The 23,135-nt window shown below is 33.7% G+C and overlaps 5 protein-coding genes across 9 annotated transcripts; 1 reads left to right on the top strand and 4 right to left on the bottom strand.

Annotated features, from left to right (window-relative positions):
* Positions 1-393: 393 nt before the first annotated feature.
* LOC120270951 (probable aspartyl aminopeptidase) lies at positions 394-4,100 on the top strand. The gene is made up of 11 exons (XM_039278038.1): positions 394-526; positions 597-732; positions 816-894; positions 979-1,181; positions 1,652-1,721; positions 2,251-2,355; positions 2,499-2,654; positions 2,826-2,999; positions 3,164-3,238; positions 3,450-3,590; positions 3,741-4,100. The coding sequence occupies exons 1-11, from the start codon at positions 445-447 to the stop codon at positions 4,014-4,016; spliced, it is 1,497 nt and encodes a 498-aa protein (XP_039133972.1). The 5' UTR covers positions 394-444; the 3' UTR covers positions 4,017-4,100.
* A 1,307-nt stretch (positions 4,101-5,407) lies between these two features.
* LOC120270166 (sister chromatid cohesion 1 protein 3-like) lies at positions 5,408-12,170 on the bottom strand. 4 transcript variants are annotated; one of them, XM_039277189.1, is made up of 15 exons: positions 12,069-12,170; positions 11,505-11,968; positions 10,439-11,067; positions 9,237-9,576; positions 9,124-9,155; positions 8,971-9,014; positions 8,751-8,809; positions 8,270-8,661; positions 8,067-8,151; positions 7,086-7,210; positions 6,496-7,013; positions 6,358-6,397; positions 6,216-6,249; positions 5,821-5,953; positions 5,408-5,723 (listed from the first exon to the last, which is right to left on the bottom strand). In XM_039277189.1, the coding sequence occupies exons 3-15, from the start codon at positions 10,560-10,562 to the stop codon at positions 5,619-5,621; spliced, it is 2,031 nt and encodes a 676-aa protein (XP_039133123.1). In that variant the 5' UTR covers positions 10,563-11,067; positions 11,505-11,968; positions 12,069-12,170; the 3' UTR covers positions 5,408-5,618. The 4 variants fall into 4 exon arrangements, with proteins under 4 accessions (XP_039133123.1, XP_039133124.1, XP_039133125.1 ...); XM_039277190.1 differs by having other exon boundaries at positions 10,439-10,588; XM_039277191.1 differs by having other exon boundaries at positions 10,439-11,811; positions 11,905-11,968.
* A 214-nt stretch (positions 12,171-12,384) lies between these two features.
* LOC120270168 (sister chromatid cohesion 1 protein 2-like) lies at positions 12,385-15,056 on the bottom strand. Of its 2 annotated transcripts, none has more exons than XM_039277195.1 (6): positions 14,975-15,056; positions 13,637-14,025; positions 13,501-13,537; positions 13,365-13,392; positions 12,854-12,986; positions 12,385-12,766 (listed from the first exon to the last, which is right to left on the bottom strand). In XM_039277195.1, the coding sequence occupies exons 2-6, from the start codon at positions 14,021-14,023 to the stop codon at positions 12,662-12,664; spliced, it is 690 nt and encodes a 229-aa protein (XP_039133129.1). In that variant the 5' UTR covers positions 14,024-14,025; positions 14,975-15,056; the 3' UTR covers positions 12,385-12,661. The 2 variants fall into 2 exon arrangements, with proteins under 2 accessions (XP_039133129.1, XP_039133128.1); XM_039277194.1 differs by lacking the exon at positions 14,975-15,056 and adding an exon at positions 14,099-14,952.
* LOC120270167 (sister chromatid cohesion 1 protein 2-like) lies at positions 14,975-17,630 on the bottom strand. The gene is made up of 7 exons (XM_039277193.1): positions 17,388-17,630; positions 16,086-16,443; positions 15,967-16,004; positions 15,809-15,852; positions 15,652-15,716; positions 15,166-15,562; positions 14,975-15,074 (listed from the first exon to the last, which is right to left on the bottom strand). The coding sequence occupies exons 1-6, from the start codon at positions 17,509-17,511 to the stop codon at positions 15,271-15,273; spliced, it is 921 nt and encodes a 306-aa protein (XP_039133127.1). The 5' UTR covers positions 17,512-17,630; the 3' UTR covers positions 14,975-15,074; positions 15,166-15,270.
* Positions 17,631-18,397: 767 nt separating this feature from the next.
* On the bottom strand, positions 18,398-21,754 carry LOC120269982 (adenylate kinase 4). The gene is made up of 6 exons (XM_039276977.1): positions 21,483-21,754; positions 20,592-20,737; positions 20,351-20,470; positions 20,054-20,221; positions 19,252-19,341; positions 18,398-18,720 (listed from the first exon to the last, which is right to left on the bottom strand). The coding sequence occupies exons 1-6, from the start codon at positions 21,595-21,597 to the stop codon at positions 18,622-18,624; spliced, it is 738 nt and encodes a 245-aa protein (XP_039132911.1). The 5' UTR covers positions 21,598-21,754; the 3' UTR covers positions 18,398-18,621.
* Positions 21,755-23,135: the final 1,381 nt, after the last annotated feature.

Raw genomic sequence — 23,135 nt, 5'->3', positions numbered from 1 at the left:
CTAATTTCAATAAAAAAAAGTTGAATAGAATGTTAAGGGTAATTTTTAAGAAAAAAATAATAAATATTTCTTGATATTAAAAAATGATAAATAAAAAAAAACATGAATTTGGAACAGATAAAAAAAGCACGGAGAGAATAATAAATAAAACAATCTTAATTTTTAAAATCGACATAAAAAATATTAATTTAATAACCATCACAAAATTTTGGCGCCATATACAAGGGAAAAAATAAGCTTTATATATGAAAAACATAATAAATAAAAAAATATTAACTTAATAATTTTTTTAAAAAAATTCAAGAATATATATATATATAACATCCCACAATCTTAATTTTCAATATTAACTTAATAATAAGATCCCACCTTTTCAATCTTTATTTGAATATATATATATATATATATTATATAATCCTCAATCGAACTCCCAATCGGGCAGCAATGGCGAAGGTGGGCGTGGACTCCATTGCCGGCGATTTCGTTGACTTCCTCAACGCCTCCCCTACTGCCTTCCACGCAGTTGGTAATCCCTGCCTTCGATCCATCACTCCTTGCTCTTCCTCTGCCTATTCGCTGATCTTCGTTTCTCACAGCGGAGGCGAAGCTACGCCTCAAGGAAGCGGGGTACGAGCACATCTCGGAGAGGGAAGACTGGGTTCTGAAGCCTGGCGGCAAGTACTTCTTCACTCGCAATCATTCCACTATCATCGCCTTCGCCATTGGTCAAAGGTTGATCCTTGTTTTGTTTTTCTTCATTTTTATAAGAATTTTTTTTTTGGGGAAAAGTGACATTTTTAGTGTTGAGAGCTTAGATTTGTTGCTGGGAATGGATTCCACATCGTCGGGGCACACACTGACAGCCCCTGCCTCAAGATCAAGCCTATCTCCAAGGTAAATAGATTAATTTGGCGCTTAAGTTATTGTGAAGTTTGAATCTTTGATGATTTATAGGGATGAGACTGTGGTGATGCTCAGGTGGTGAAAGGGGAGTTTCTGGAGGTGGGCGTGCAGACATATGGTGGTGGATTGTGGCACACCTGGTTTGATCGCGATTTGACTGTGGCTGGAAGGATTTTGATTAAGCTGAAGAAGGATGGCTCAGATGTGTATACTCACAAGCTTGTTCGAATCCAAGAGCCCATTATGCGGATACCTACTTTGGCTATCCACATGGATAGGTTAGACAGCTTCCCCTTGCTTTGCTTTCTCTTTAGTTTTAGTTTGTTATTTGTTGGATGAGAGGGCATGTGCAGTAGGTTGAGTTGTTAGTATGTAAAAATCCTGATTTTACACTTATAATAGTTGTTTTTGGTTTTGTGAATGAGTGAAATTATCCTTCTTAGCAGTATTTGATTAAAATTACTGATTGATTTAGTGGCTTTGGAAGTGTATGCAATGCAAATGCTTGCATTTCAGACTTATGGTGTTTTTAATTCTTGCTAATATGTAGGTTGAGATTTGGTGGCTTTCATGTTTATTTCAGACCATTAATAATGTAGTATGTGCATGATAATATTTAGTTTGACGCTGTTTTTCTACATATCAAAGGATATGCATTGTGTAGGGTGTTGGTTTTGTCATTAGTTCTCAAATTTCACATAGCTGTAACCGCTGTAACCTATCTTTTTTCCTTTTTGTTTGCTGGCAGGAGTGTTATGGAAGGCTTCAAGTTTAATACACAGAGTAATCTTGTCCCTGTGCTGGCAACTTCAATCAAGGTGATGTGGACCTAATATTTTTCTTGTAGGCCATGCGAAGTTACATACGATTTATAGATATGGGATTTTAGTTTCAGTTTATGTAATTTACCAAGTGCAACATTTCCATTTTCCAATGGTAGCGACTGAATCCATATCAAACAACTCATCATTATAAAGCTATATTTTACGTGGTTAACTGTACTGTAAAACTAAAGAGAAGGTATTTAATGAGATTGCCCAGCATGTTATGATGCAGTGCATTTGCTTAATGTGTACTGTCCTACCAGATTCCTAAGCTGAAACTTTCAATTATCTGCATTAGTTTAATGAAGTTTGGAAAATTTTGATTTCTCAAGATTCTAAAATATGAGATTGCTATTGGATGTTTGAGGGACATAAATAAGAGTGAATTAATTATGAAAAAATTAAAGCAGATGTTTGTCACTTTTATTTTTTTGGTAATAATTATTTGTCTATGTGGTGCTAGTGGCCAAACATCACATCTAAAGGTTTAAGTCCTAATTTATTTCTGTGAACATGTTTGCAGAATGAGCTTCAGAAACTAGTTGGAGAAAATATTATTGTTGACCAGAGTGATTCTACCGAGAAAACAAATCTCAGCAGCAATAAGCATCACCTTCTTTTGCTAAAGGTATAGAAGTTCCATGATGAGTATGCTTTGTTTGGAATACCCTAAATTTTTTTTTTTCTAATAGTACTATATTTTTAACTTCAAATTGTCAACAACCTATGAATGTTGTAACATGTTCTGTTTCCTGTGAAAATTTGTTATAGCTTATTGCCGATCAGGCTGGGTGTGAACCAGATGAAATATGTGATTTTGAGCTGCAACTATGTGACACACAGCCAAGTATTATTGGTGGTGCTTTGAAGGAGTTTATCTTCTCTGGCAGACTTGACAATCTTTGCATGTCGTTTTGCTCTCTAAAGGTCATCATTTTCTTGCAGTATGAATTCTTTTGCTATTTAAAGATTGTTGAACCTTCTCATCTCCATCGGAATGTTTTAATTTCATTAAATTTATCTATTATTTTCAGACTTCTGCAAGCTTCAAAACTTCATCTAATGAACAACCTTTGTATTATTCTCACTCATTTTCAGGCATTGATAGATGCAACATCTGCTCATGGTTCACTTGATCAAGAATCTGGTGTGAGGATGGTAGCTTTATTCGATCACGAGGAGGTTGGATCTAATTCAGCTCAGGGCGCTGCTTCTCCTGCTATGTTTGATGCTCTATCAAGAATCACACAGTGTTTCAGTTCTGATTCAATGGTATACATCTGTTCCTTATTTAACCTTAGGCAATGTAGTAATAATAACTTTTTTGATACTCTAGTTATTTAATTTTCTTTTATATTAATATAATATTCAAGATTATCTTAACATTTGGTTCGGCTTTATTGGTAAATTGCTCACAGCTGATCCATATATTTCAGTTACTTGCCAAAGCAATACAGAGGAGCTTCGTCGTATCTGCTGACATGGCACATGCTTTGCATCCAAATTATATGGTACATTCAAATCTTCTTCTTTCATCATTTGAATGACAATATGTATTATGTGCCACCAACATTCTTGCTTTGCATTGCATTTGGCTGGCCATAAAATCCAATAATTCATTCTCAGATTGATATTCCACCACCCGATGTTTTGCCATTCATTTGTTAATTCGAGTTGAATACCAAGTGCATCTTTGATTATATAACATGCATATCTTTCCAGGACAAGCATGAGGAAAATCACCAACCTAAGATGCATGGTGGTCTTGTTATTAAGCACAACGCCAATCAACGTTATGCCACAAATGCTATAACCTCATTTATTTTCCGTGAGATTGCAGACAAGCATAATTTACCCATTCAGGTCAGCTCGAATTAGCTATTACTGATGTTTGCTGCTGAATTTTTATGCAATTTTCTTGTTAATCCAACATTGTTTCTGATAAACTAACTGATCGATCAATTTTGTTTATTGCACTAAATGCCCTGGCTGTTAATGTTTTTGTTTTTGCAGGATTTTGTTGTCCGCAATGATATGGCTTGCGGCTCAACTATTGGCCCTATACTTGCGAGCGGTGTCGGTGTCAGGACTGTGGATGTAGGCGCCCCGCAATTATCGATGCATAGCATAAGAGAAGTGTGTGCAGTAGATGATATTAGGCATTCATACGAGCATTTTAAGGCGTATTTCAATGAATTCACACAACTTGATGCGAAAAATCAGCGTAGATTATTAAGTTCTTTTGAATTTGCTTATCACATCACTGGAATGGATTTGTCTTTGTCTTAAATAATTCATCATTTGAAGGGACTTTTTGTAACTTAGCAAGATATTATAAATTTATAATAAGATTGGGTGAAATATCTGACATGATTTCTAGAGGGTGTTATTTGATAAATGATCCTAAGCAAGCATCATTTATGCCTTTCTTTCTTTTGCATTTAAAAATTTATATCATTCAACTATACAAGAAACACAAATTCACAATTTTCAATATTATTTACATATTTTTAATTAAATATTTTGTATAATATTTTTTTGCTTTTTAGATTTTGAAAGTCATTGTGTCTGTAATGTTTTAAGTGGATGTATTTGATTTTATTTTACAAATTTAGTTGCTTACACTTTACAAATATCAGTAGAATAAAAATGTATTTTTCCCCAACAAGTAAAAAAAATAAAAACAATGAGAATAGGTTTTTATATATATATTTTTTTAATTTTTAAAAATAAATTTTTTATAAAAAAATATTTAGGAAAGAATATATAGTAAAAATGGAAATTCTCATGGAGATGTTAATTCATTAACACATTAAAAAATTATTCATAAAACCTTATTTTATCTTGCATATTATAAGACAAGCCTGGATGGTAGATGATTATAGGCATTATTATGAACATTTCAATAGATATTTTAATAAATTTATATAACTTGATGCAAAAATTTATAGTATTCAACAATATAATAAACACATACACAATTTTTAAATGTTATTTAAATCTTTTTATTTGAAAATTGGTTATAATCTTTTTTTAGATTTTTACACTTGTGTCCAATAATGTTTTAAATGAATGTTTGTGATCATCTTCCACAAATGTAATAGCTTAGGTATAAGAATATTAGCAAAATAAAATGTATATTTTTACCAACTAGTAAAAAAAATGAGCATAAGCTTTTATATTTTTAAATTATTAAAAACATATTTTTAATAAAAAGAAAATATTTTCATAAAAGTTACATATTTATAAGATTATCATATTGCAAAGAAAACTCTGGAATATTTTGAGTTAATTTCATTTGGGTCAAAATGAGATGTTAATTTAAAATTTTCATCTATTATTATGCTTTATCCTGAATTATAGATGCATAGAAAGAGAAATGTGTGAAGTAGATGATATTAGGCATTCCTATCAGAATTTAAAGATATTTTGATGAATGCACATAACTTAATGCGAAAATTTATAGTACTCAACGATACCAAAACACATAAATATACCATTTCCGAACATTGAGTAATGTTTACAATCAATCTCTTCCAAAATTTTTAAACTGTGTGTATGGTAGTGTTTAAAGTACATATATTTTATTGATCTTTTACAAATTTAGTAACATGCATAAAAAAATTAAAATGAAAATAATATTTTCACTGATCAATAAAAAGTTAACAAATGTCCCACAAAGATTCACCACCAACATTAAAAAAAAAAAGGGTTTGGAAAAACAGGAAAGAGAATTAAAAGGTTAAAGTTCACTGTTTAATTGACATAATGTCGATTACAACTGAAAGTCTAAAAACTAGACAAACATTAACTTCAAGGTAAGCATCTTTTAGCAACAATGTTGTTTATCTCCTACTGAAATTCCTAGCATTCAAAACATCTTCGCCTACATTAACATCTGTCCATTATTTTTTCAAGTTGTGGAGTTGCTGATACAACGATATCACCGTAAGGAGACTCTTGTGTGGTATCGATGCATCCCAAGCTCTTCAATGCCTGTAAATTGAAAAAGATAGAATTTCCAAAAGATTACTGACTAATTAATTAGTAATTACAATCTGATAGTGAAAAATTTGTGGCTGAGAAAACATACTAGAGTTTCATAGAAAAACTTGGCAGACATGGCTCTAGTGCCATCTCGAAGAACAGATGACAAATTGAGAGTTTTCTTCTCTTGCCCTTCTCCATTGCTTGCCAATTTTTTATGAAGTAAATGTGCCACTTCTCTAAAAAAAAATAAACACAGTGATAGTTAAAAGTGAAGTTTCAGTCAAGTGGCTGGTGAGCGAGAATTCTAAGATACAGTTTGTTTTAAAATGTCATGTGATGTCCAGTGAGTCCCATGCTTTCAATATGACAGTTTTGTATATGTATCGATACCATAGTGAGTTGATGTTAAGTATATCATGCAACAATTAAACAAATGGAAAATTAGAACATATGAGCATAAAAGAGACTGTATTGAACAGTTGGTAAGTTTTAACTCACTTTGTTTTGTCTGACAAGCCATCATCATTATCCTCTGCAAACACACAAGACTACTTGAGATATTGGCATTCAAAGTTAATCAATTAATATTTACTAAATTAGAAGCAAAGTAGTATGTTTATAGCTACTGTTTAGATGGCACCTTCTTGTTGATTGCTATACCCTCCATCAGAGTCCTGATCCTGTCCACAAATAGCAAACCATGAGTTACAGTGATACTGTTAAGAGTATAAAGAACAATAAGATGTTCGAGATGAAAGAAAGATAAGCCCATAATTACCCCATCCATTGCATCCAGCTCAAAATCTGAAGATGATGACTCAGTGCTTGTCGCTTCCATGTCATATAATTCCATATCTGTTGAAGTGGAAGGAGTTTCTGCCGTCAGGATATCCATGTGACTTTGTTCTTGGGTCAGAATGTTCTCCAAGGGATTATCATGGGTGTCGATTTGCATATTGACAGGTTCAACAACATTTTGCAGATTGACAGGTTCAGAAACATTTTGCAGATCAACAGGTTCAGCAACATTAATCTCATCGACAGGTCCAGCAAGATTCATTGTATCAACAGGTTCAGCAACATTAAACTGATCAACATGTCCAGCAAGATTCAACGTATCAACAGGTTCAGTAATATCTTTCAAATCAATCAATCCATCAACATCTTGTAAATCAATTGTTTCAGTGCCATGCTGCGATTGTTTAGCTTGTTCATTCACAAATTCTGAAGATCTCTTCAATGAAAATGGATTGGTTAATTTGTCCTTATAAAGAGCTTTGAGTTCTGGAGACATGCCTGTAAGGAGATTGGCCAATGAGCAACATAAATATGGACATACTGCATGAAAGCCCAACCCTTTGAACTTACCAGTTAACAATGGTTGCAGAAAACCTTGCTTCACATTAGCAGATCTGCATGCCTTCCAAACATCTAGACGTGCATAAGATATTATTTTCCGATTGCGTCTTAAATTGCTCATCCCAAACTGAGAACTTTGACATGTACAAGTAATAACAAAATGAGTTCCAAATCAAACCTTGTATACAGATGCATAATACAACACAAAAATGTAGGCCTACTCTAATACGCAATCTCTTACTTAATCACAATTTCCTTTACAAAAATGTAGACCAACATCAACTCTGATTCCTATTGCTATCAAGAAAACACAATGGAAGGTTGTGATTAAGTAAGAATCTTTGCAAAAATAAGTAGCAGTATCTCATCTCCTGCTCACTGTCACTGAAGGTTTGTATGCAAGAACTTTCTTAGACTCATTAATGAAATCATTTCATGTGAATATAACGGGCATGTATCTCCTCATCATCCAAAAACAAAACACAAAGCACCTCATATAACTTAATGATAGCACTGATACCAAAGCAATCTAAACTTAGCACATTGAGTATGTCAAGAGAGCTGTTGTTTTGGTCTTTTTATACAAGGATTTTTCACTAAGGAATCTACCAAATTATATTCTTTGAACAACTTACGAAATGCGGTGAGAAATAACAATGACTCAAACTTTCAGAAATGAAATATAAAGAGTTCTGAATTGTGTGATGTTAGGTACAAACAAGCCAAACAGAACAAGCTCTGATGCCATACTACAAAATCTTAAGTTAATAGTATAAAGACCCAAACTTACATAATTAAATCCATATTTTCTAAGTTAACCAACATGAGACTATTAGTTACTCTACCATGTCAGAAATAATTCTCACTAATAATTATGGTTTGTAATTTCAAATTACAATCAAGAAGAGAATCCTATTTATTAATAAGTATAACACGATGTATAAACAACAAACATATCAAAACATGCCCATGAATAGCATCATCACTTACTTGTCAGAGAGCACCGAGATCTTATCAAAGAAATAATTTTTCTTCCTAAGCAATTGAAACCTCTCCTTATTGGCTAGAGTAATAACTGTAAACATTGATGAAAAGAACCCTGAATTATTAATTCAAATAATCAAAAGTGACAAACTCCTACAAGTGATGTAAAAACATCACAAGATTTCAATTAGACTTTTCAGATCACCAACCTGGATCTTTGCCACGTATGATATTAGCTTGAGTTTCAACCGGAGTATCTTCTGTTGGTCCTTCAGGGGCAATGTCTCTCTCAGATACTGATGTTTCGGTTTCAAACAAGCACACTGACTTCCCATGAATTTCTGGTTGATCATCATGTAAATTGTTCTGAATAATTTTTGAAATAATCTCATCTAAGTTGTCTGAATGTTCTTGATTTCCTGTCTCCATATTAAAAAGGGAGGAGTCTAATATATCCCCAGCCAACATATCTTCATGGTCATTGCAATCTTCTGCATGGTCAGAATCTCCTCCAAATTCCTCCCCTCCTGCAACTGAGTCATCTGGCTTATAAATTTTGCTAATTTCTTCATTGATATCCATCACACAAGGCGGAAGAACACTGTACACAAGAAACAAATCATCTTCATGGTTAAAGGATAGCATATGCTTTTAGTATAATCAAAGAAATGTCGACTTCGCAAAACATACTCATCCGATAGAGTTAAACCAGAAATGAGCCCAGCATGAGTAGCCTCAGTGTGATAGCACTGCATTAATGCATAAAACAAATTGATATCATGTGTCGCATTAAATAATTGCTAATTTAGAAGATTAAAAAAATAGACTTAATGAAATTTGGGAGCTTATCAACTAGACAACTGAGCAATTGCATATAGTCCAGCAAATAATCACAAGAAAGCAGGGACACCTCATGAAGAGAGGTACATGGGCTCCTATCAGCAGTCCATGCATCTGCGACAAAAAAAAAAAATCCAAAGATGCGATCATATGGCTTATGTGGTCAAGTTGACAAAAGGCTATTTACAAACAATCAGATATACTGAATAACGACAAGCGATACCTTCAATGTTGTAATCTGAATGAGATGTGTCCCTGAGCGTAAAATTCAAAAAATTAACTGCTATAGAATATACAAAAACAAGCAAACGACAAGCAATTATGGAATCTAATTACCCATCTTCTGGGATCCCAAGGTCAAAAGAATCAAGTTCGAATCTTTCGGGAATTATAATAGAAGCACCATGATATGGCTCGCAAATCGCTCCTGCCAATGGTGGAGTAGTTTCTAAAGATACACTGGCCTTGCCTTTCTCAGATACCTTACGCTGGCTTGTACCAGTCACTTCATCCGGCAACAATAACAGTTCATTAATTGAAGCCTTATTGATTTTTGTCAAGGCCTCATTGCAGTCCTTATATAAAAGCTCTACTTTCTTTGCATATATCTTTGCAGCTCCGAGAAGAAGTAGAGTCAAAATTCTATATGGAATTTCAGCATCAGGCAAAATTTTATCTGCAAGAAACATTAACCAGAAATCAAATCAGAATACAACATTAACTATAAAAAGGAAAAAAATCAGGAAATAGAACCAATACTGGTTGTTACACTGGAAACCCTGGCCAAAATATTTTTTTTTTTTCCAAATCTCGAAGAAATAGATTCCTAAAATCCATGAATTAGCAAGAACAATAAACAGAGAAGTCATTATCAAAGGTAATCAGATAAGATGAGCTTCTGACAAACCTCAAACAAAGTTTATTTCTCCAAATGCCAAAGGCACAAGTTCCTGAAACCCATGAAATTAGCAAAAACAACAGAACTCAAGCATCATAATATCAGCTACTTAACTGGAGTCTTACTGTAAAACTCAAACAAAACCCATTTCTTCCAGATGTGAAAGGGCATAGATAACTAAAATATATGAAATCAAACCTAAAACAAATTATGACAGTGACACCCAACGGAATGAAACAGTAAAAGAAATTGCCGTTCCAAAATAAATTCTCATATATGAAGGCAACCAACAACAGACCTACATCCTCCCCAAAAAAGGAAAGGGGAAACAGATCCAACAAGAACAATGCAGAAAGAGCATATGAACAAGCAAAAGCTGAGAACCTAAGTACCAATAGAGGAAGATATATCAGTGAAAATAACATAGTCCTAAAACCCCAAATAAAATTCAATTTTGCAAGTCAAGGACTTAATTCCTAATTCCACAACAGCAACAATAGAGGAAGATATATCTGTGCAAGCAATCAACTCCTTAGACCTCAAACAAAATTCAAATTTTCAAATGTGAATACATAAATTACTAAAGTTTACACACTCAACAACAACAACATCTAGAGCATCCTCATGAGAAAACACGTACCAATTGATGAGGAGATATCAGTGCTTGCAATCTGCTTCTTCTTAAGCTGCCTGAAAAAGTAAGCAGCCATCCAAATGTTGCCCAGAGGCCCCTTCCGGGTAAACAGAGCATTAGATTCAGACATGGCTGCTCCCTATCTCCACTGTTTCACTGCTTCACGAAAAACAAGTAAAGAGATATGGTGGGATAAACACACCTTTTCTTCTAAAGGAAGGCAAGGGAAGAGAAACCAGACAAGCGAGTCATTTAAAAATTAATATAAATGGAAATAATAAAAAAAATTTAATTATTTTACAAACTTACCCTCTGTATGGGTCCTCAAATCCTCCTACTTGTGTTTTAAATTTGGATTCAAGGTCATTTTTAATCAAATTCAGTGAATAAACAAGAATGGAAATGAAATTCAACTAAGACTGAAAGATTTAAATAACATTAATGGTGATTTGTAAGAAAATGGGCTTTCAACCAGGGGCATTTATGTCAACAAAAAACCAGCAGTAGATACCGCTGTCATCCTTCCAAATGGAGCATACAGACAAAAGTGGTTCTTCGCTGTCAGTGCCATCTGTGATGTGCAATGAGCGCCTTATGAGCCTCAATTCTCACGTTGGTTCCCCAAATGCTTTTCACTAATAACATAGAAGGCAGCAAATTATGTGCTTCAAACAAGACTTACGAAGCGCATGAGAATTAACAATGACTCTAGGTTAACAAAAACGAAAAAATAACTTATTAAGTTATGAAGTGCACAATAAATAATTTTGACTAATAATTGTGGTCTGTAATTTCAAATATCAATAAAAAACAAACTGCTACTAATAAATATAACACAATATAAAAATTCACATGCGTATATAAATAGGACAACATGCTTGTGAATAGCATCATTGCTACAACACACAGGTATCATCAAAGAAATACTCTCTTTCTGAGTAATTTTAGCAGGGGTTCTAAGCATAAGCTTTGATGAAGAAACCCTAAATTATAAGTCACATGGTCAAAAGAGTCAAACCCCTACTAGTGACATAAAAACATCATAAGAGTTTAGATTTTTAAGAGCACAAACCTGGATCTGGATCACATATAGCAATGTATTCGTGAGACTTTGATGTTATAGTTTCGGGCAAGTTTACTGGCTCCACATGAATTTCCATTTTGTTAACATGTGAATTCTTCTGAAAACTTTGTGAGACAATCTCTTCTAAGCACTCTGAATGTTCTTGATTCCTCTCCCTATACCAAAGAAAGTGGTTATTGCATTCTTCTGTATGGCAAGAGTCTCCACTGAATTCCTCCCCTTACTGCTTCTGAGCATTTGACTTGTTAATTTTGCTAAAATTATATCATCAATGGCCATCACATAAGGAAGAACACTGTAAAAATAGACATGAATCATATTCAAAGGTTAAAGGATCACATATGGTTTTAATACAAAATCAAAGAACTGCCAACTTTTCAGAACAAACTTGGACAATGGAGTAAAAGAAGCAGAACTGAACTCAGAATTGGAAGCAGTCCCCCCTGATAACACTGCATTAATGCAGGAAATGAATTACTACTGTATCATACTAAGTAATTGCTGATTAAAAGACTAAAACAAAGAAGGCATGAAATTTTCAGTGTTTGTCACCTCCATAGGGGAGCAATTGCATATAATCCAAGAACAGTTAATCACAGAGAATCAGGGCACTTGTTAAGAGAGGAACGCGGGAACTATCAACAGGCCATGCATCTGAGACACACACACACACACACACACACACACAACAACAACAACAACAATAACAAAATAAAATAAAAAAGTCCGGGTATGCAATCGTATGGCTTACATGGTAAAGTTAACAAAGGCCCATGTATAGACAAGCATACACACTGATAAAGACAAGAGTATAGCTGATACCTTCGATATTGCGCTCTTCATGAGATTTAGAGGTGTCTCTGAGAGCAAAACCAGAAATATCGAACAAATATTGATTAAGCAAAGATATGCAACATTAACAAAGCAGAAGATAATGCTTTGGAGGAAAAACAGTAAAGAAGATAATTTACAACTTGAGGGAAACCGCATTTAATAATTAAAGCTCACTGTTTACTAACAGAATGTTGATCACAAAAAAAGGTATATATACAAACTGCGCAAACATTAAATAAATGAACATGTATCATAACATAGTTGTTAGTTTCCTACACTTTTTGAAATTCAAAACATCTTCTACTCCTACGCTAATGTTTCTCAAGTATATTTTCAAGTTGTGAAGTTGCCGATAAAATGATATCACTATACGGAGAGTCTTGAGTGACATCAATACATCCAAAGCTCCTCAATGCCTGCAGATGCACAAAGATTGGAGTTTTGCTAGACTATTAATTACTAAGTAATCAAGAAGCAAAAAATTGGAGGTTGATAGAACATACCAGAATTTCATAGAAAACCTTGGCCGACTTGGTTCTAGTGCTACCTTGAAGGAAAGATGACAAATTGAGAGTTTTCTTTTGTTCTCCTTCTCTATGACTTGTGAATTTGTGATGCAGAAACCTTGCCACTACCCTGAAAACATTGGTAGTTATTAGTGGCATTTACCATGGCAATTGTTAAGATACTTATTGTTTTACAACATTGCAAAATACTTGGTAAGTCCTATGCATGTGTGTGGTTAGGGTCGTAGGGGATAAGCCAAATCCTCCACAACCAAATACCTTATTACTTTTTTAAAAAAAGAAATTTAATTATTTAAATAAATATATTTAATAATTAATTTTTTAAGAAAATATTACTATAAAAAAATATGATTATTCAGCAAATTAGAATGTCAACTTTAAAATATTTAATTTTGATGACTACTAATTAAGTCAAGGTTTGATCAACTCGAATAAAAATTTTCCTCCATTTATCTCCGATCAAACAACCCTTGTGGTTCCAACTCACCTGGTTGTTTCCGAACATCCATCATCCTCTGCAAACACACAAGACTATTTGAGATATTGGTGTTCAATGATAACCCATTAGTATTTAATAAACTAGAAGCAAAATAGTATCCTGTTATTTACTATTTACTTAGCACCTTGTTCATTGCTATACCCTCCACGAGAGTCGAGATCCTGTTGACAGATAGCAAACCACAAGTTTCAATGATACTGCTAGAGTAGAATTTGTAAAATAAAATGTTTGAGATAAGAGAAAGATAAGCTGATAATTACTCCATCCATCATATTCAACACAGAATCTGAAGATGATGACTCCATAGATTTTGCTTTCATTTCAAGTAATTTGATAGCTGCCGGAGTGTCAGGAGTTTCTGGAATTAGGACATAACTATTTTCCTGAATAGAAATTTTCTCCAAGGGATTATCAGAACTTCCCTCTTGCAAATTGACATGCTCAATGACACATTGGTGATCGACCTGTTCAACGCTACTTTGCAAACCAATTGGCTCAGTAACATCTTGTAAATCAATCGGTTCAGCAGCATTTTCCAATGGTTCAATGGGTGGTTCAACGGGTTCAACCAGAAATTCTGAAAGTTTCTTCAATGGAGATGCATTGGGTAATTTACCCTTGTAAAGAGCTTTGAGTTCCAAAGGCATGCCTATATGAAGATTGGCTAATGAGAACACACAGATGTTAATATACAGTATAAAAATCCAACTATGTGAACTTACAGGTTATCAATGGTTCCATAAAAACCTCCTGCACATTAGCAAATCTGCATGCCTTCCAAATATCTAGACAGGTAATGGGTAATTTTCTCCGTTTGCATACTAAATTGCTTGAATTCATTATTCCACGCTTAAGAGAACTAGACATTTACAATTAAGACCAAAATGAATTCCAAATCAAGCCTTGAATTAAAAACATATAGCATGCCACATTTTGCAAGACTTTCCTTGCATGCAATCTTGCCCATTTTTCATGGTTACCTAAATTAATTCTAATTCCTATAATTTAAAATACAACTGAGGCTTCCTATCTTGACTGTGATTCTTACATTTTCAGAGTATAGTCGTATCCATATTGCTACCAAAAAAGCGAAAGATCAACTGTGATAAGTGTCAAGCAAAAAATCTGTCAGAAAAACTTAGTGTTGTACTTCACTTCCTGTTCACTGTCACCCAAGTTTTGCCCATAAGCCTTTTCTTTGACTCTTAACAAAATCATTCGCATAAATAAAATGGCCATGAATCCCCTATCATCCAAAAAATTAACACGAAGCACCTCGTACAACTTATCATAAAACTGATGTCAGAGCAATCTAAACTTAGCATTTCAATATGAATCGAAAAATAGGTCCGATGACCATGTCAAGAAAGCCTTTATTTTAGACTTTCAAAATAACAATGACTCTAGCTTTCCAAAAACGAATAACAAGACCTATGAAGTGCATGAGAAACAATTTTTACCAATAATTGTGGCTTGTGATTTCAAATGTCAATCAAGATGAAACTGCTATTGACATCTATAACAAGGTGCATAAATAAAAAAAATTCACTTACATATATTAATAACAAAACATGCTCAGGAATAGTAACATCACTTACTTATTAGTCAGCACAGAGGTCTCATCGAAGGAATACTTCCTCTTCCTGAGTAATTGAAACCTTTCCCTTTGAGCAGGAGTTGTAACCATAAGCTTTGGACCTGAATTATGAATCCACAAAATTAAAAGTGTCAAACTCCAGGTGATGAAAAATCATCAAATGAGTTTAAATGAACTTTTAAGAGCACCAACCTTGATCTTTATCACAAATGATGTTATCATGGGGTTTTCGTAGGAGTTCTATCTTCTGTTAGCCCTTCAAGGCCAATGTCTTTGTGAGACTCTGATGTTATAGTTTCAGGCAAAGTTTACCAGTTCCACATGAATTTCTGGTTGATTAACATGTGAGTTCTTCTGAATAGTTTGTGAGACAATCTCTTCTAAGCTCTCTGAATGTTCATGATTTCCATTCTCCATATCAAAGAAGGTGGAGCCTAGTATATTCCGGGCCACCATAGTTTCAAGGTTATTGCAATATTCTATATGGTCAGAATCTTCTCTGAATTCCTGCCCAACTGCTTCTCCACCATCTGACTTGTAAATTTTGTTAATTTCTTCATCAATATCCATCATATAGGATGGAAGCACACTGTAAAAGTAGACATAAATCATCTACAAGGTTAAGGATAGCATATGCTTTTAGTAAAATCAAAGAACAGCTGACTTTACAAAACATACTCAGCCAATGGAGTAAAACATGCAGAACTGAACTCAGCATTAGAAGTAGTCTCCCTGTGATAACACTGCATCAATGCATGAAATGAATTAATATCGTATTGTATTAAATAATTGCCGAATAGAGACATGAAATTTCAATCATAGAGAAGCAGGAAACCTTGTCAAGAGAGGTACGTGGACTCCTATCTGCAGACCATGCATCTGTGATGGAAAAAAAAATGCAGGTATGAGATCATGTGGCTTATGTAGTTGAGTTAACAAAAACTATTTATAGATCAGCAAATATACTGATAAAGACGAGTACATAGCCAATACCTTCAATGTTGCACTCTTCACGAAAGTTACAGTTGTCTCTGAGAGCAAATACAATAAAATTAACAAATATAGAATCCCCAGAGACACGCAAACAGCAAGCAATTTGGGAAGCTAATTACCTATCTTCCTGGATCCCGATGTCAAAAGAATCAAGTTCAAATCTCTGAGGAATAGTGATAGAAGTATCATGATATGGCCCGCCAATCACTCCTGCCAATGGTGTAATAGTGTCTAAAGTTCCACCGGCCTTGTGTTTCATTGCACGGACGCCTTGCTTAGATACCTTATGTTGGGTAGTATTGGCAACTTCTTTGGATAGATTTAACTGGCTATCAATTGAAGACTTACAGATTTTCATCAAAGCCTCATTGCTATCACGGTAGAGAAAGTCTACTTTCTTTGAGAATATCTTTACAATGCCCAAAAGCAGGTGAGCCAAAGTTCTATATGATAGTTGAACATCATGCAACATTTTGTCTGCAAGAAACATTAAGCAAACATAAAAGCAGAATACAACATTAACCAGGGGAAAGAAAATCAGACCACAAGCTAAAAAGGCAACATTGGTATGACATAGAACCAATACAGGTTGCTAGACTGAAAACCTCAAACAATATATATATATATATATATTCAAATTTAAAAGATGTAGATTCCTAGAACCTATCAATTAACAACAGCAGTAATAAACATAGAATTCATTGTCGAAAAGTAATCAGCCATGATAAGATGAGCCTCCAGCAAAATATACTGTTCCAGTTGCCATGGACGTAAGTCCCCAAAACCTATGAAATTAGTTATAACAACAAACCTCAAGCATCATAATACCAGTTACTTCATTGGAGACCAACTACAAAACCTCTAACAAAATTCATATCCTTCAAATCCAAGGGCACAAATAACTAAAAACCTACAAAATTAAACATCATAAAAAATGAAGTCATCGGATACAACCAAAACTCTCCACAACAGAACAAAACAATGAAAAAATTGGCTATTGCAGAACAAACTATCCTCATCTCCCAATGCAAACATCAACAACACAACACCCTCCATAACAAAACAAAGGGGATACACAAACCAATAAGAAACAACAACAAAAACAGCAACTATGGAGGAAGATATACCGGTACAACTGTGATTCTGTGAAAAGCAATCAATATTCCTTAAAACCTCAAAGAAAACATAATATTTCACATGTCAATTCTGTGAAAGCAATCAATATTCCTTAAAACCTCAAAGAAAACTTAATATTTCACATGTCAATTCTGTGAAAGCAATCAATATTCCTTAAAACCTCAAAGAAAACTTAATATTTCACATGTCAAGACAAAATTTCTCAAAAGACTGAACTAAAACAACAACAACAACAACAACAACAACTAACAACAGGTAGAGCATCTAAATGAGCAAGGGATTACCAATGGAGGAGGAGATGTCAGTGCTTGCAATCTGCTCCTTCTTAAGCTTCCTGAAAAAGTAAGCAGCCACCCAAATGTTGCCCAGAGGGCCCTTCTTGGAAAGCATAGACTTGGAGTAGAACATGGCTTCTCTCTATATCTCTATCTCCACTCTTTCATGATTCACTACTACATGAGAACAAGAATGAAGAGCAATGGTGGGATTTAAAACTCTCTTTTTTTTTTTGTTCCTTCTCTTCTGAAGGAAGCCAAGACCAAGAGAAGGAGAAACCAACCCAGAGAGTCATTTAAAAATTAAAAATTAAAAATTAAAAAAATATTAAAAAAATACATTGATTAATTTTACCAAATTACCCTCTCACTGTGCCTTAAAACTCCCACCACTGTTAATTTTGTGTTGAATTTTTTGTCACAATTTTAATTTATTTTATTAATAAATTAGGATGGTAACAAGATTCCATTGAAGAATATTGCGTTTCTTAGCCCTGGGGGTTTTTGTAGAATAATAAATTTCCAAAATTGAGAATAAAAACGGAATTGGCTATCTTTGTTGTCAGTGAAGAGACATAAAACAATTAAATAATATTACCAATAACTAAACAGACAGATTACTATTATTATTATTATTTATTTTGAGGGTTTATTAGTGAAAGAAAACAAGATAACGAGATTTGAGTGGTGTAAAGTGTAAAGGATACGGACATTTATGTCAATCGACAAGATATAATTTTAATTTAAATTTTTAAAGATAAATAACAATAATAATAATAATAGTAAATAAATAAATAAATAAATGGGAAGGGGTGAGAGTGACCGACAAGGCGACTCCACAACCCTTTGTCATTTTTGAATTCCAAGTGACGTCCACAGTTAGAGAGCGCCACGTGCCACGCACGTGTCCGGCAGTAACTCCAACCTAAATAAATTTTAGTTGTTGGGTTACCATCCATTAAACAAACAAGAATAACAATACAATCATAGATTCATAATATTCAAAGAAGAAAAAAAAATGAGGAACAAAAATGTTGTAGATTGATAACATTCTCCCAGATACAACAAAATTCCGCAGGAAATATTTATTGAGCTAAACTCAGTAAGTTCTGTTGAGCGAGATTAGCCGGAGAGGATGATGATGATAATAGGTTAAGGTGTACATATTGGGGAAAATAAAAACTGGACCTTGTGTCAAATGAACTACTGGTTTGATTGATTGTTTTACAAATTGAGGATCAGTTCATGCAAGAGCTTTCTGAACCTCTGCAGTAACTTCTTTTGGTGGTTTCTCGGCGTGAAGTTCTGCGACAACACCCTTCTTGGTATAATAATCAACAACCTGCAATAGTTTCTGCAGTATTACGGTTTATTTCCTTAGTTGTTGGCATTACCGAATAAACTAAAAGAGAAGATGAGAACATCAGATGGATATTGCAGTTCGATCAACAATAGCATGTCTAGTCAATTGGTTGGTTTCTAGAATTATTTGGATCATAATGTTTGAAGTTGAGGATTTAAACACAAACTCACAAAGAATAGAAAAAATTTTGGTTTGCCAAAACTAGAATGAGAATGACGCAATTATTTAATCCACATGGAAGCATGATTGCATGGTTTACTTCTATTCATGGGCATGGAAAGTAGAACGGTAAAACTATAGTTGATGACGAGGATTCACAAGCTGACGACAATTAGAGGACTAAGACAAGACAACTTAACCGCAATCTGACAATTGACACATTCAACACAATTTAGAAAAGATAGAAACAAAATAATAAGGTGCAGAAGAGGATCTAAATAGCAAGTCAAATCAATAGGAAATTTAAAAGAACAATTGAAACAAGACGGGTATAAAATAGTCACAACATACAGGTTCAGTTTGTCTGTGAAAAGCTTCAAGTCTTGACTTGAGGACCTCTGCAGTGTCGTCTTTCCTTTGCATCAGGGGATCTCCTGTGACCTATTATAATAAAAGAGACAGCAAGAAGCATAAACATCAGTTTGAGAACAAATAAGAAATGATAGGTAACATATCTTAATCACTAGGAGCTAAGAAGCCATCTGCTTATAAAGAGGTGTAATATCTTTGAGAGAAAATATATTACAATTATTGAAGATGATGTCAAACGTTATAATATTGTTTAAAAGTGTAATAACAATAACTTCTCATCCCTTAGTATAAAATAAAGCAAGAGTCAGCTAGAAAATGCTGCAATATTGTGCTAAAACAAGAACAGAAATTTGGTCTTTCGACATTTAACAAAAAGTACCAGTGGATAAAATAAAAAAAGAAAAAGCATTCATTTTGAAAAGCTTTCAGGGTATTGCACATTATTCAAGTATAAACAAATTGCTTTCAGGGTAGTGCAATATTGTGATCAATTCACATGGTAGATGCATCATGACACTGCATGGTAAATAAGATAAATGCAATGGGGACTTCAACATTTCAAACCTCCTAATCAACAAATTCAGATAATATCTCTTAAAAATTCCTCACCTAATGAAGTTATGGGACTACAATGAAGAAGCTAATTCTACAGCTCCATAAAGGACCAAACCAAACAAATTGTCCTTATACAGACATTGATTAATGCCCATAACCAGAGCATCAGATATTAAATGCTAGGGATAACTGAATCGGCAAATAAACCAACTTAAAATTCTCTTACATCATCAATGCCAGGAACCTTTGGAGGTGCAAATTTTGTATGGTAAGTCCTCCCACTTGCTTGATGGATCCAACGGCCAGTAATTCTTTCTTCTAGTATAGCATCATCTATTGCAAAGTTGAGCACTTTGTCAATTTTGGTGTCTTGCTTTGCTAGCATTTCATCAAGCTGCATCCATGCAACAAAATAAATCAGTGAAAAGCTTTGCACAAACAACTCCAAAAGGGGCAGAAGATCTATCAAAAGAATGCAGAGATGAAACATCCATTGCACATAAAAGAAATAAACATAGATGACCTTTTCTGCCTGCACAACAGTCCTTGGAAATCCATCAAGTATGAAACCTTTCTGGCATGATGGTTTTTTTATGGCTTCATCAATTATTCCAACAACCAAATCATCAGAAACAAGGTCTCCCTGCAAAAGACGACAATATCAACAATGATCCAACCAGATTCTAAACTGAACTATATGAAAATCTACTTTTTTTTTATTGCTTTTTCCTTTTATATGCTCTGTTCAAAATAAAGCAAAAAACCTTGTCCATGGCTTCTTTGGCTTTGATTCCAAGTGGGGTCTTAGCAGCTACAGCAGCTCTCAACATATCACCAGTCGCCAAGTGACACAGGCAATATTCATCCTTTATAATTGGTGATTGGGTGCCTTTCCCAGATCCTGGCGGACCTGCAAGTAAAAAAATTACATTTTTACTATGCCCTAATGCCACCAAATTTGCATATTGTACAGACTATCAAAGACATCAAATGTAGAAGATAATATACCGTTTAATAGTTCAAGAAAATTTGAGGCCTACAATCAATGGATGTAAGTAATGTAACCATCAAACTCTATCTCAAGGACACATCAACACCACAAGAAACTTTTAGGCCTACAATCAATGTATGTAACCATCAAACTCTATCTCAAGGACACATCAACACCAGATGCAAGCATGAAGTAAAGCTTAAGGACATGTAAGAAACCTAGGAAATAAACACCTAACTTGGTCTCTAGTCTGCATTAGCTACAATTTCTATTTCTCAAGTCAAAATTCCAAAATTTTAATTTTTTTTCCTCACCTTTTCCAATGGATTTGTCTACATGCTTCCTTTCTACCAATAGGTTCCTCTAGGTAAGCAGATCACTGAACTACTGTTCTCAATCAACTAACCACACAAATCCCTTTGCTCTAACCTACATTTAAAGAACCTAACAAAATGCCAAAACTTCCAAATCCCATCTAAGCATTAACAAAAATAGTGAAATCAATGACAAGTCCAAACATTTATCCAATCAATATAAACAAAAATCCAAAACAAAAAAAACAAAATTAATTTCAACAAAGATTAAAACCCATAGAAATCAAAATGAAAACAAGAAGAAAAACACCAGATCGTAAAATAGATTCAAAGAGAGAGAATCAAGATACCAATGAGGATAAGGCGCTTGTCAGGCTTGGAGGAGCACTTGAAGCGGCGAAGGAGCTCCGTCATAAGCTCAACTGAGGGAACATCCTCCAAATCCACAGCGCTACCGCTCGCCATCGCTCTCCACCACCGAGGTCCTCGATCTAGAGATCACTGATTCCTTTTATAGGAGAAGAGATCGAAGAGAAAAAGCGCAAGGGTTTGAACTTCTTCTCGAACGGAGGCGGACGACTCAACGCTCAAACCTCACTCGGTTTCGGATACCCGCACATAGAATGTTCCGCCGGAGAAGTTTAATTATCTGTGGTTCTCTTATCTCAACCGTTGATGCTTTATGTGACGGTGGATTTGAGTGAAACCTTCATTTGTTCGGTGAATCCACCTACTCTCGCTCACCAACCCGTCATTAGCATTTTTACCCCTACATAATCTGGTATTTATAGGAGAAATGATCCCAGACACGGTAGCGGTTACTGTAGAATCGAAATATGACACATTTTTACCGATTAAATTAGCTCAATTTAATGACTTCTAAAGTAACATTTTTTTACTATAATTACTAATATATTTTTTTATTATATAATAAATAAATAAATAAAATTCTATTATTAAAAATAAATCACATTATAAAATCGAATACACTGGATTAAAGATGTATTTATAATAGAGAAATAATGTATGCATATTAAAAAAAATATAGAGGAAAAAAAATAATGGTGGAGACAGGAGAGAAAGAGAATCAAATAAGATGCAAAACAGTAAATACAACATTGTTGATGATTTTTTTTTGGGAGAGTATAAATAAGGTTGAAGAACTAATATCATTTGTTTACTATTGCGATCAATAAATTGACAATCACAAATTCATCCGATGTTGTTACTGTTTACTGTTCATCTCAGTTTTATATTATATAAATATTATTGTTTATCTCGCTCTATTTTTTATAAGAGTTATTGTACATTTAAAATCAAATGCATTGCATTGAATTTGAAATAGACAACGATTTACAAACATTTATAAATAAAAAATCTACCAATGTTTTTTAGTTGCGGCAGCTTTTTTATAATATACATGTACATAATTAGTCCAAATTTCTATGAGATAAAATAAAATAAAAAAGTTTCCTTGTAGCTCCACTTTCAGTGAACCTTTCATATGTAATTCTTATGTGTTATATTTTTTGTATTTTTGTACTTCTGTATTGTATTGGTTTTTTTTTAATTTATGATTTATTTATTTTATAAAAAATTAAAAAAATAATTAGGATTTTTATGTAATACTAGTTAACTAGATCGATTTGATCCTTTTAACTTGATCATGATCTTTTTAATTTGATTTGAATTTATATAATATTATGTTTTATAATTATGAATAAACCACAAGTAAATTTCACATCTTAAATTTTGAATAAAAAGAAAAATAAAATACCCACCGCTCCATCACAAGGATGTTTTATATCACGATAATTATATACTAATCATATTATTTTTACGTTTATATGTTTTGATAGGTCCAGTGGATAGTATAATTAAGAGAGTTACTCAAAAACTCACTAGAATAAAAAACACACACAAAGCAAAAATAAGGAGACATACAAGTTAGTAACCCAGTTCAGCACAACCTTGTCTACATCTGGGGATCAAGCCCGGAGAAA

This window comes from Dioscorea cayenensis, chromosome 10, assembly GCF_009730915.1.
Source record: "Dioscorea cayenensis subsp. rotundata cultivar TDr96_F1 chromosome 10, TDr96_F1_v2_PseudoChromosome.rev07_lg8_w22 25.fasta, whole genome shotgun sequence".
Classification (NCBI taxonomy): domain Eukaryota; kingdom Viridiplantae; phylum Streptophyta; class Magnoliopsida; order Dioscoreales; family Dioscoreaceae; genus Dioscorea; species Dioscorea cayenensis.
Note: the sequence above shows the minus strand (reverse complement) of the source record. Positions and strands in the feature narration are given on the sequence as shown.

Coding starts and splice junctions, on each gene's coding strand:
- LOC120270951 (XM_039278038.1), top strand. CDS start 445: ATGGCGAAGGTGGGCGTGGACTCCATTGCCGGCGATTTCGTTGACTTC. Junction 895..978: donor AGATCAAGCCTATCTCCAAG/GTAAATAGATTA, acceptor GGTGATGCTCAG/GTGGTGAAAGGGGAGTTTCT. Junction 3,591..3,740: donor AGCATAATTTACCCATTCAG/GTCAGCTCGAAT, acceptor TTGTTTTTGCAG/GATTTTGTTGTCCGCAATGA.
- LOC120269982 (XM_039276977.1), bottom strand. CDS start 21,597: ATGGCGAGCGGTAGCGCTGTGGATTTGGAGGATGTTCCCTCAGTTGAG. Junction 20,738..21,482: donor CAAGCGCCTTATCCTCATTG/GTATCTTGATTC, acceptor TTTTACTTGCAG/GTCCGCCAGGATCTGGGAAA. Junction 20,471..20,591: donor CCAAAGAAGCCATGGACAAG/GTTTTTTGCTTT, acceptor CGTCTTTTGCAG/GGAGACCTTGTTTCTGATGA.
- LOC120270168 (XM_039277194.1), bottom strand. CDS start 14,243: ATGTCTAGTTCTCTTAAGCGTGGAATAATGAATTCAAGCAATTTAGTA. Junction 13,393..13,500: donor AGGGTATAGCAATGAACAAG/GTGCTAAGTAAA, acceptor GTGTGTTTGCAG/AGGATGATGGATGTTCGGAA. Junction 12,767..12,853: donor AGGTTTTCTATGAAATTCTG/GTATGTTCTATC, acceptor GTGCATCTGCAG/GCATTGAGGAGCTTTGGATG.
- LOC120270167 (XM_039277193.1), bottom strand. CDS start 17,511: ATGTTCTACTCCAAGTCTATGCTTTCCAAGAAGGGCCCTCTGGGCAAC. Junction 16,005..16,085: donor ATCGGGATCCAGGAAGATAG/GTAATTAGCTTC, acceptor ATTTGCTCTCAG/AGACAACTGTAACTTTCGTG. Junction 15,853..15,966: donor TGAAGAGTGCAACATTGAAG/GTATTGGCTATG, acceptor TTTCCATCACAG/ATGCATGGTCTGCAGATAGG.
- LOC120270166 (XM_039277189.1), bottom strand. CDS start 10,562: ATGTCTGAATCTAATGCTCTGTTTACCCGGAAGGGGCCTCTGGGCAAC. Junction 9,015..9,123: donor TTCAGATTACAACATTGAAG/GTATCGCTTGTC, acceptor TTTTTGTCGCAG/ATGCATGGACTGCTGATAGG. Junction 5,954..6,215: donor GGCTTGTCAGACAAAACAAA/GTGAGTTAAAAC, acceptor ATTTTTTTTTAG/AGAAGTGGCACATTTACTTC.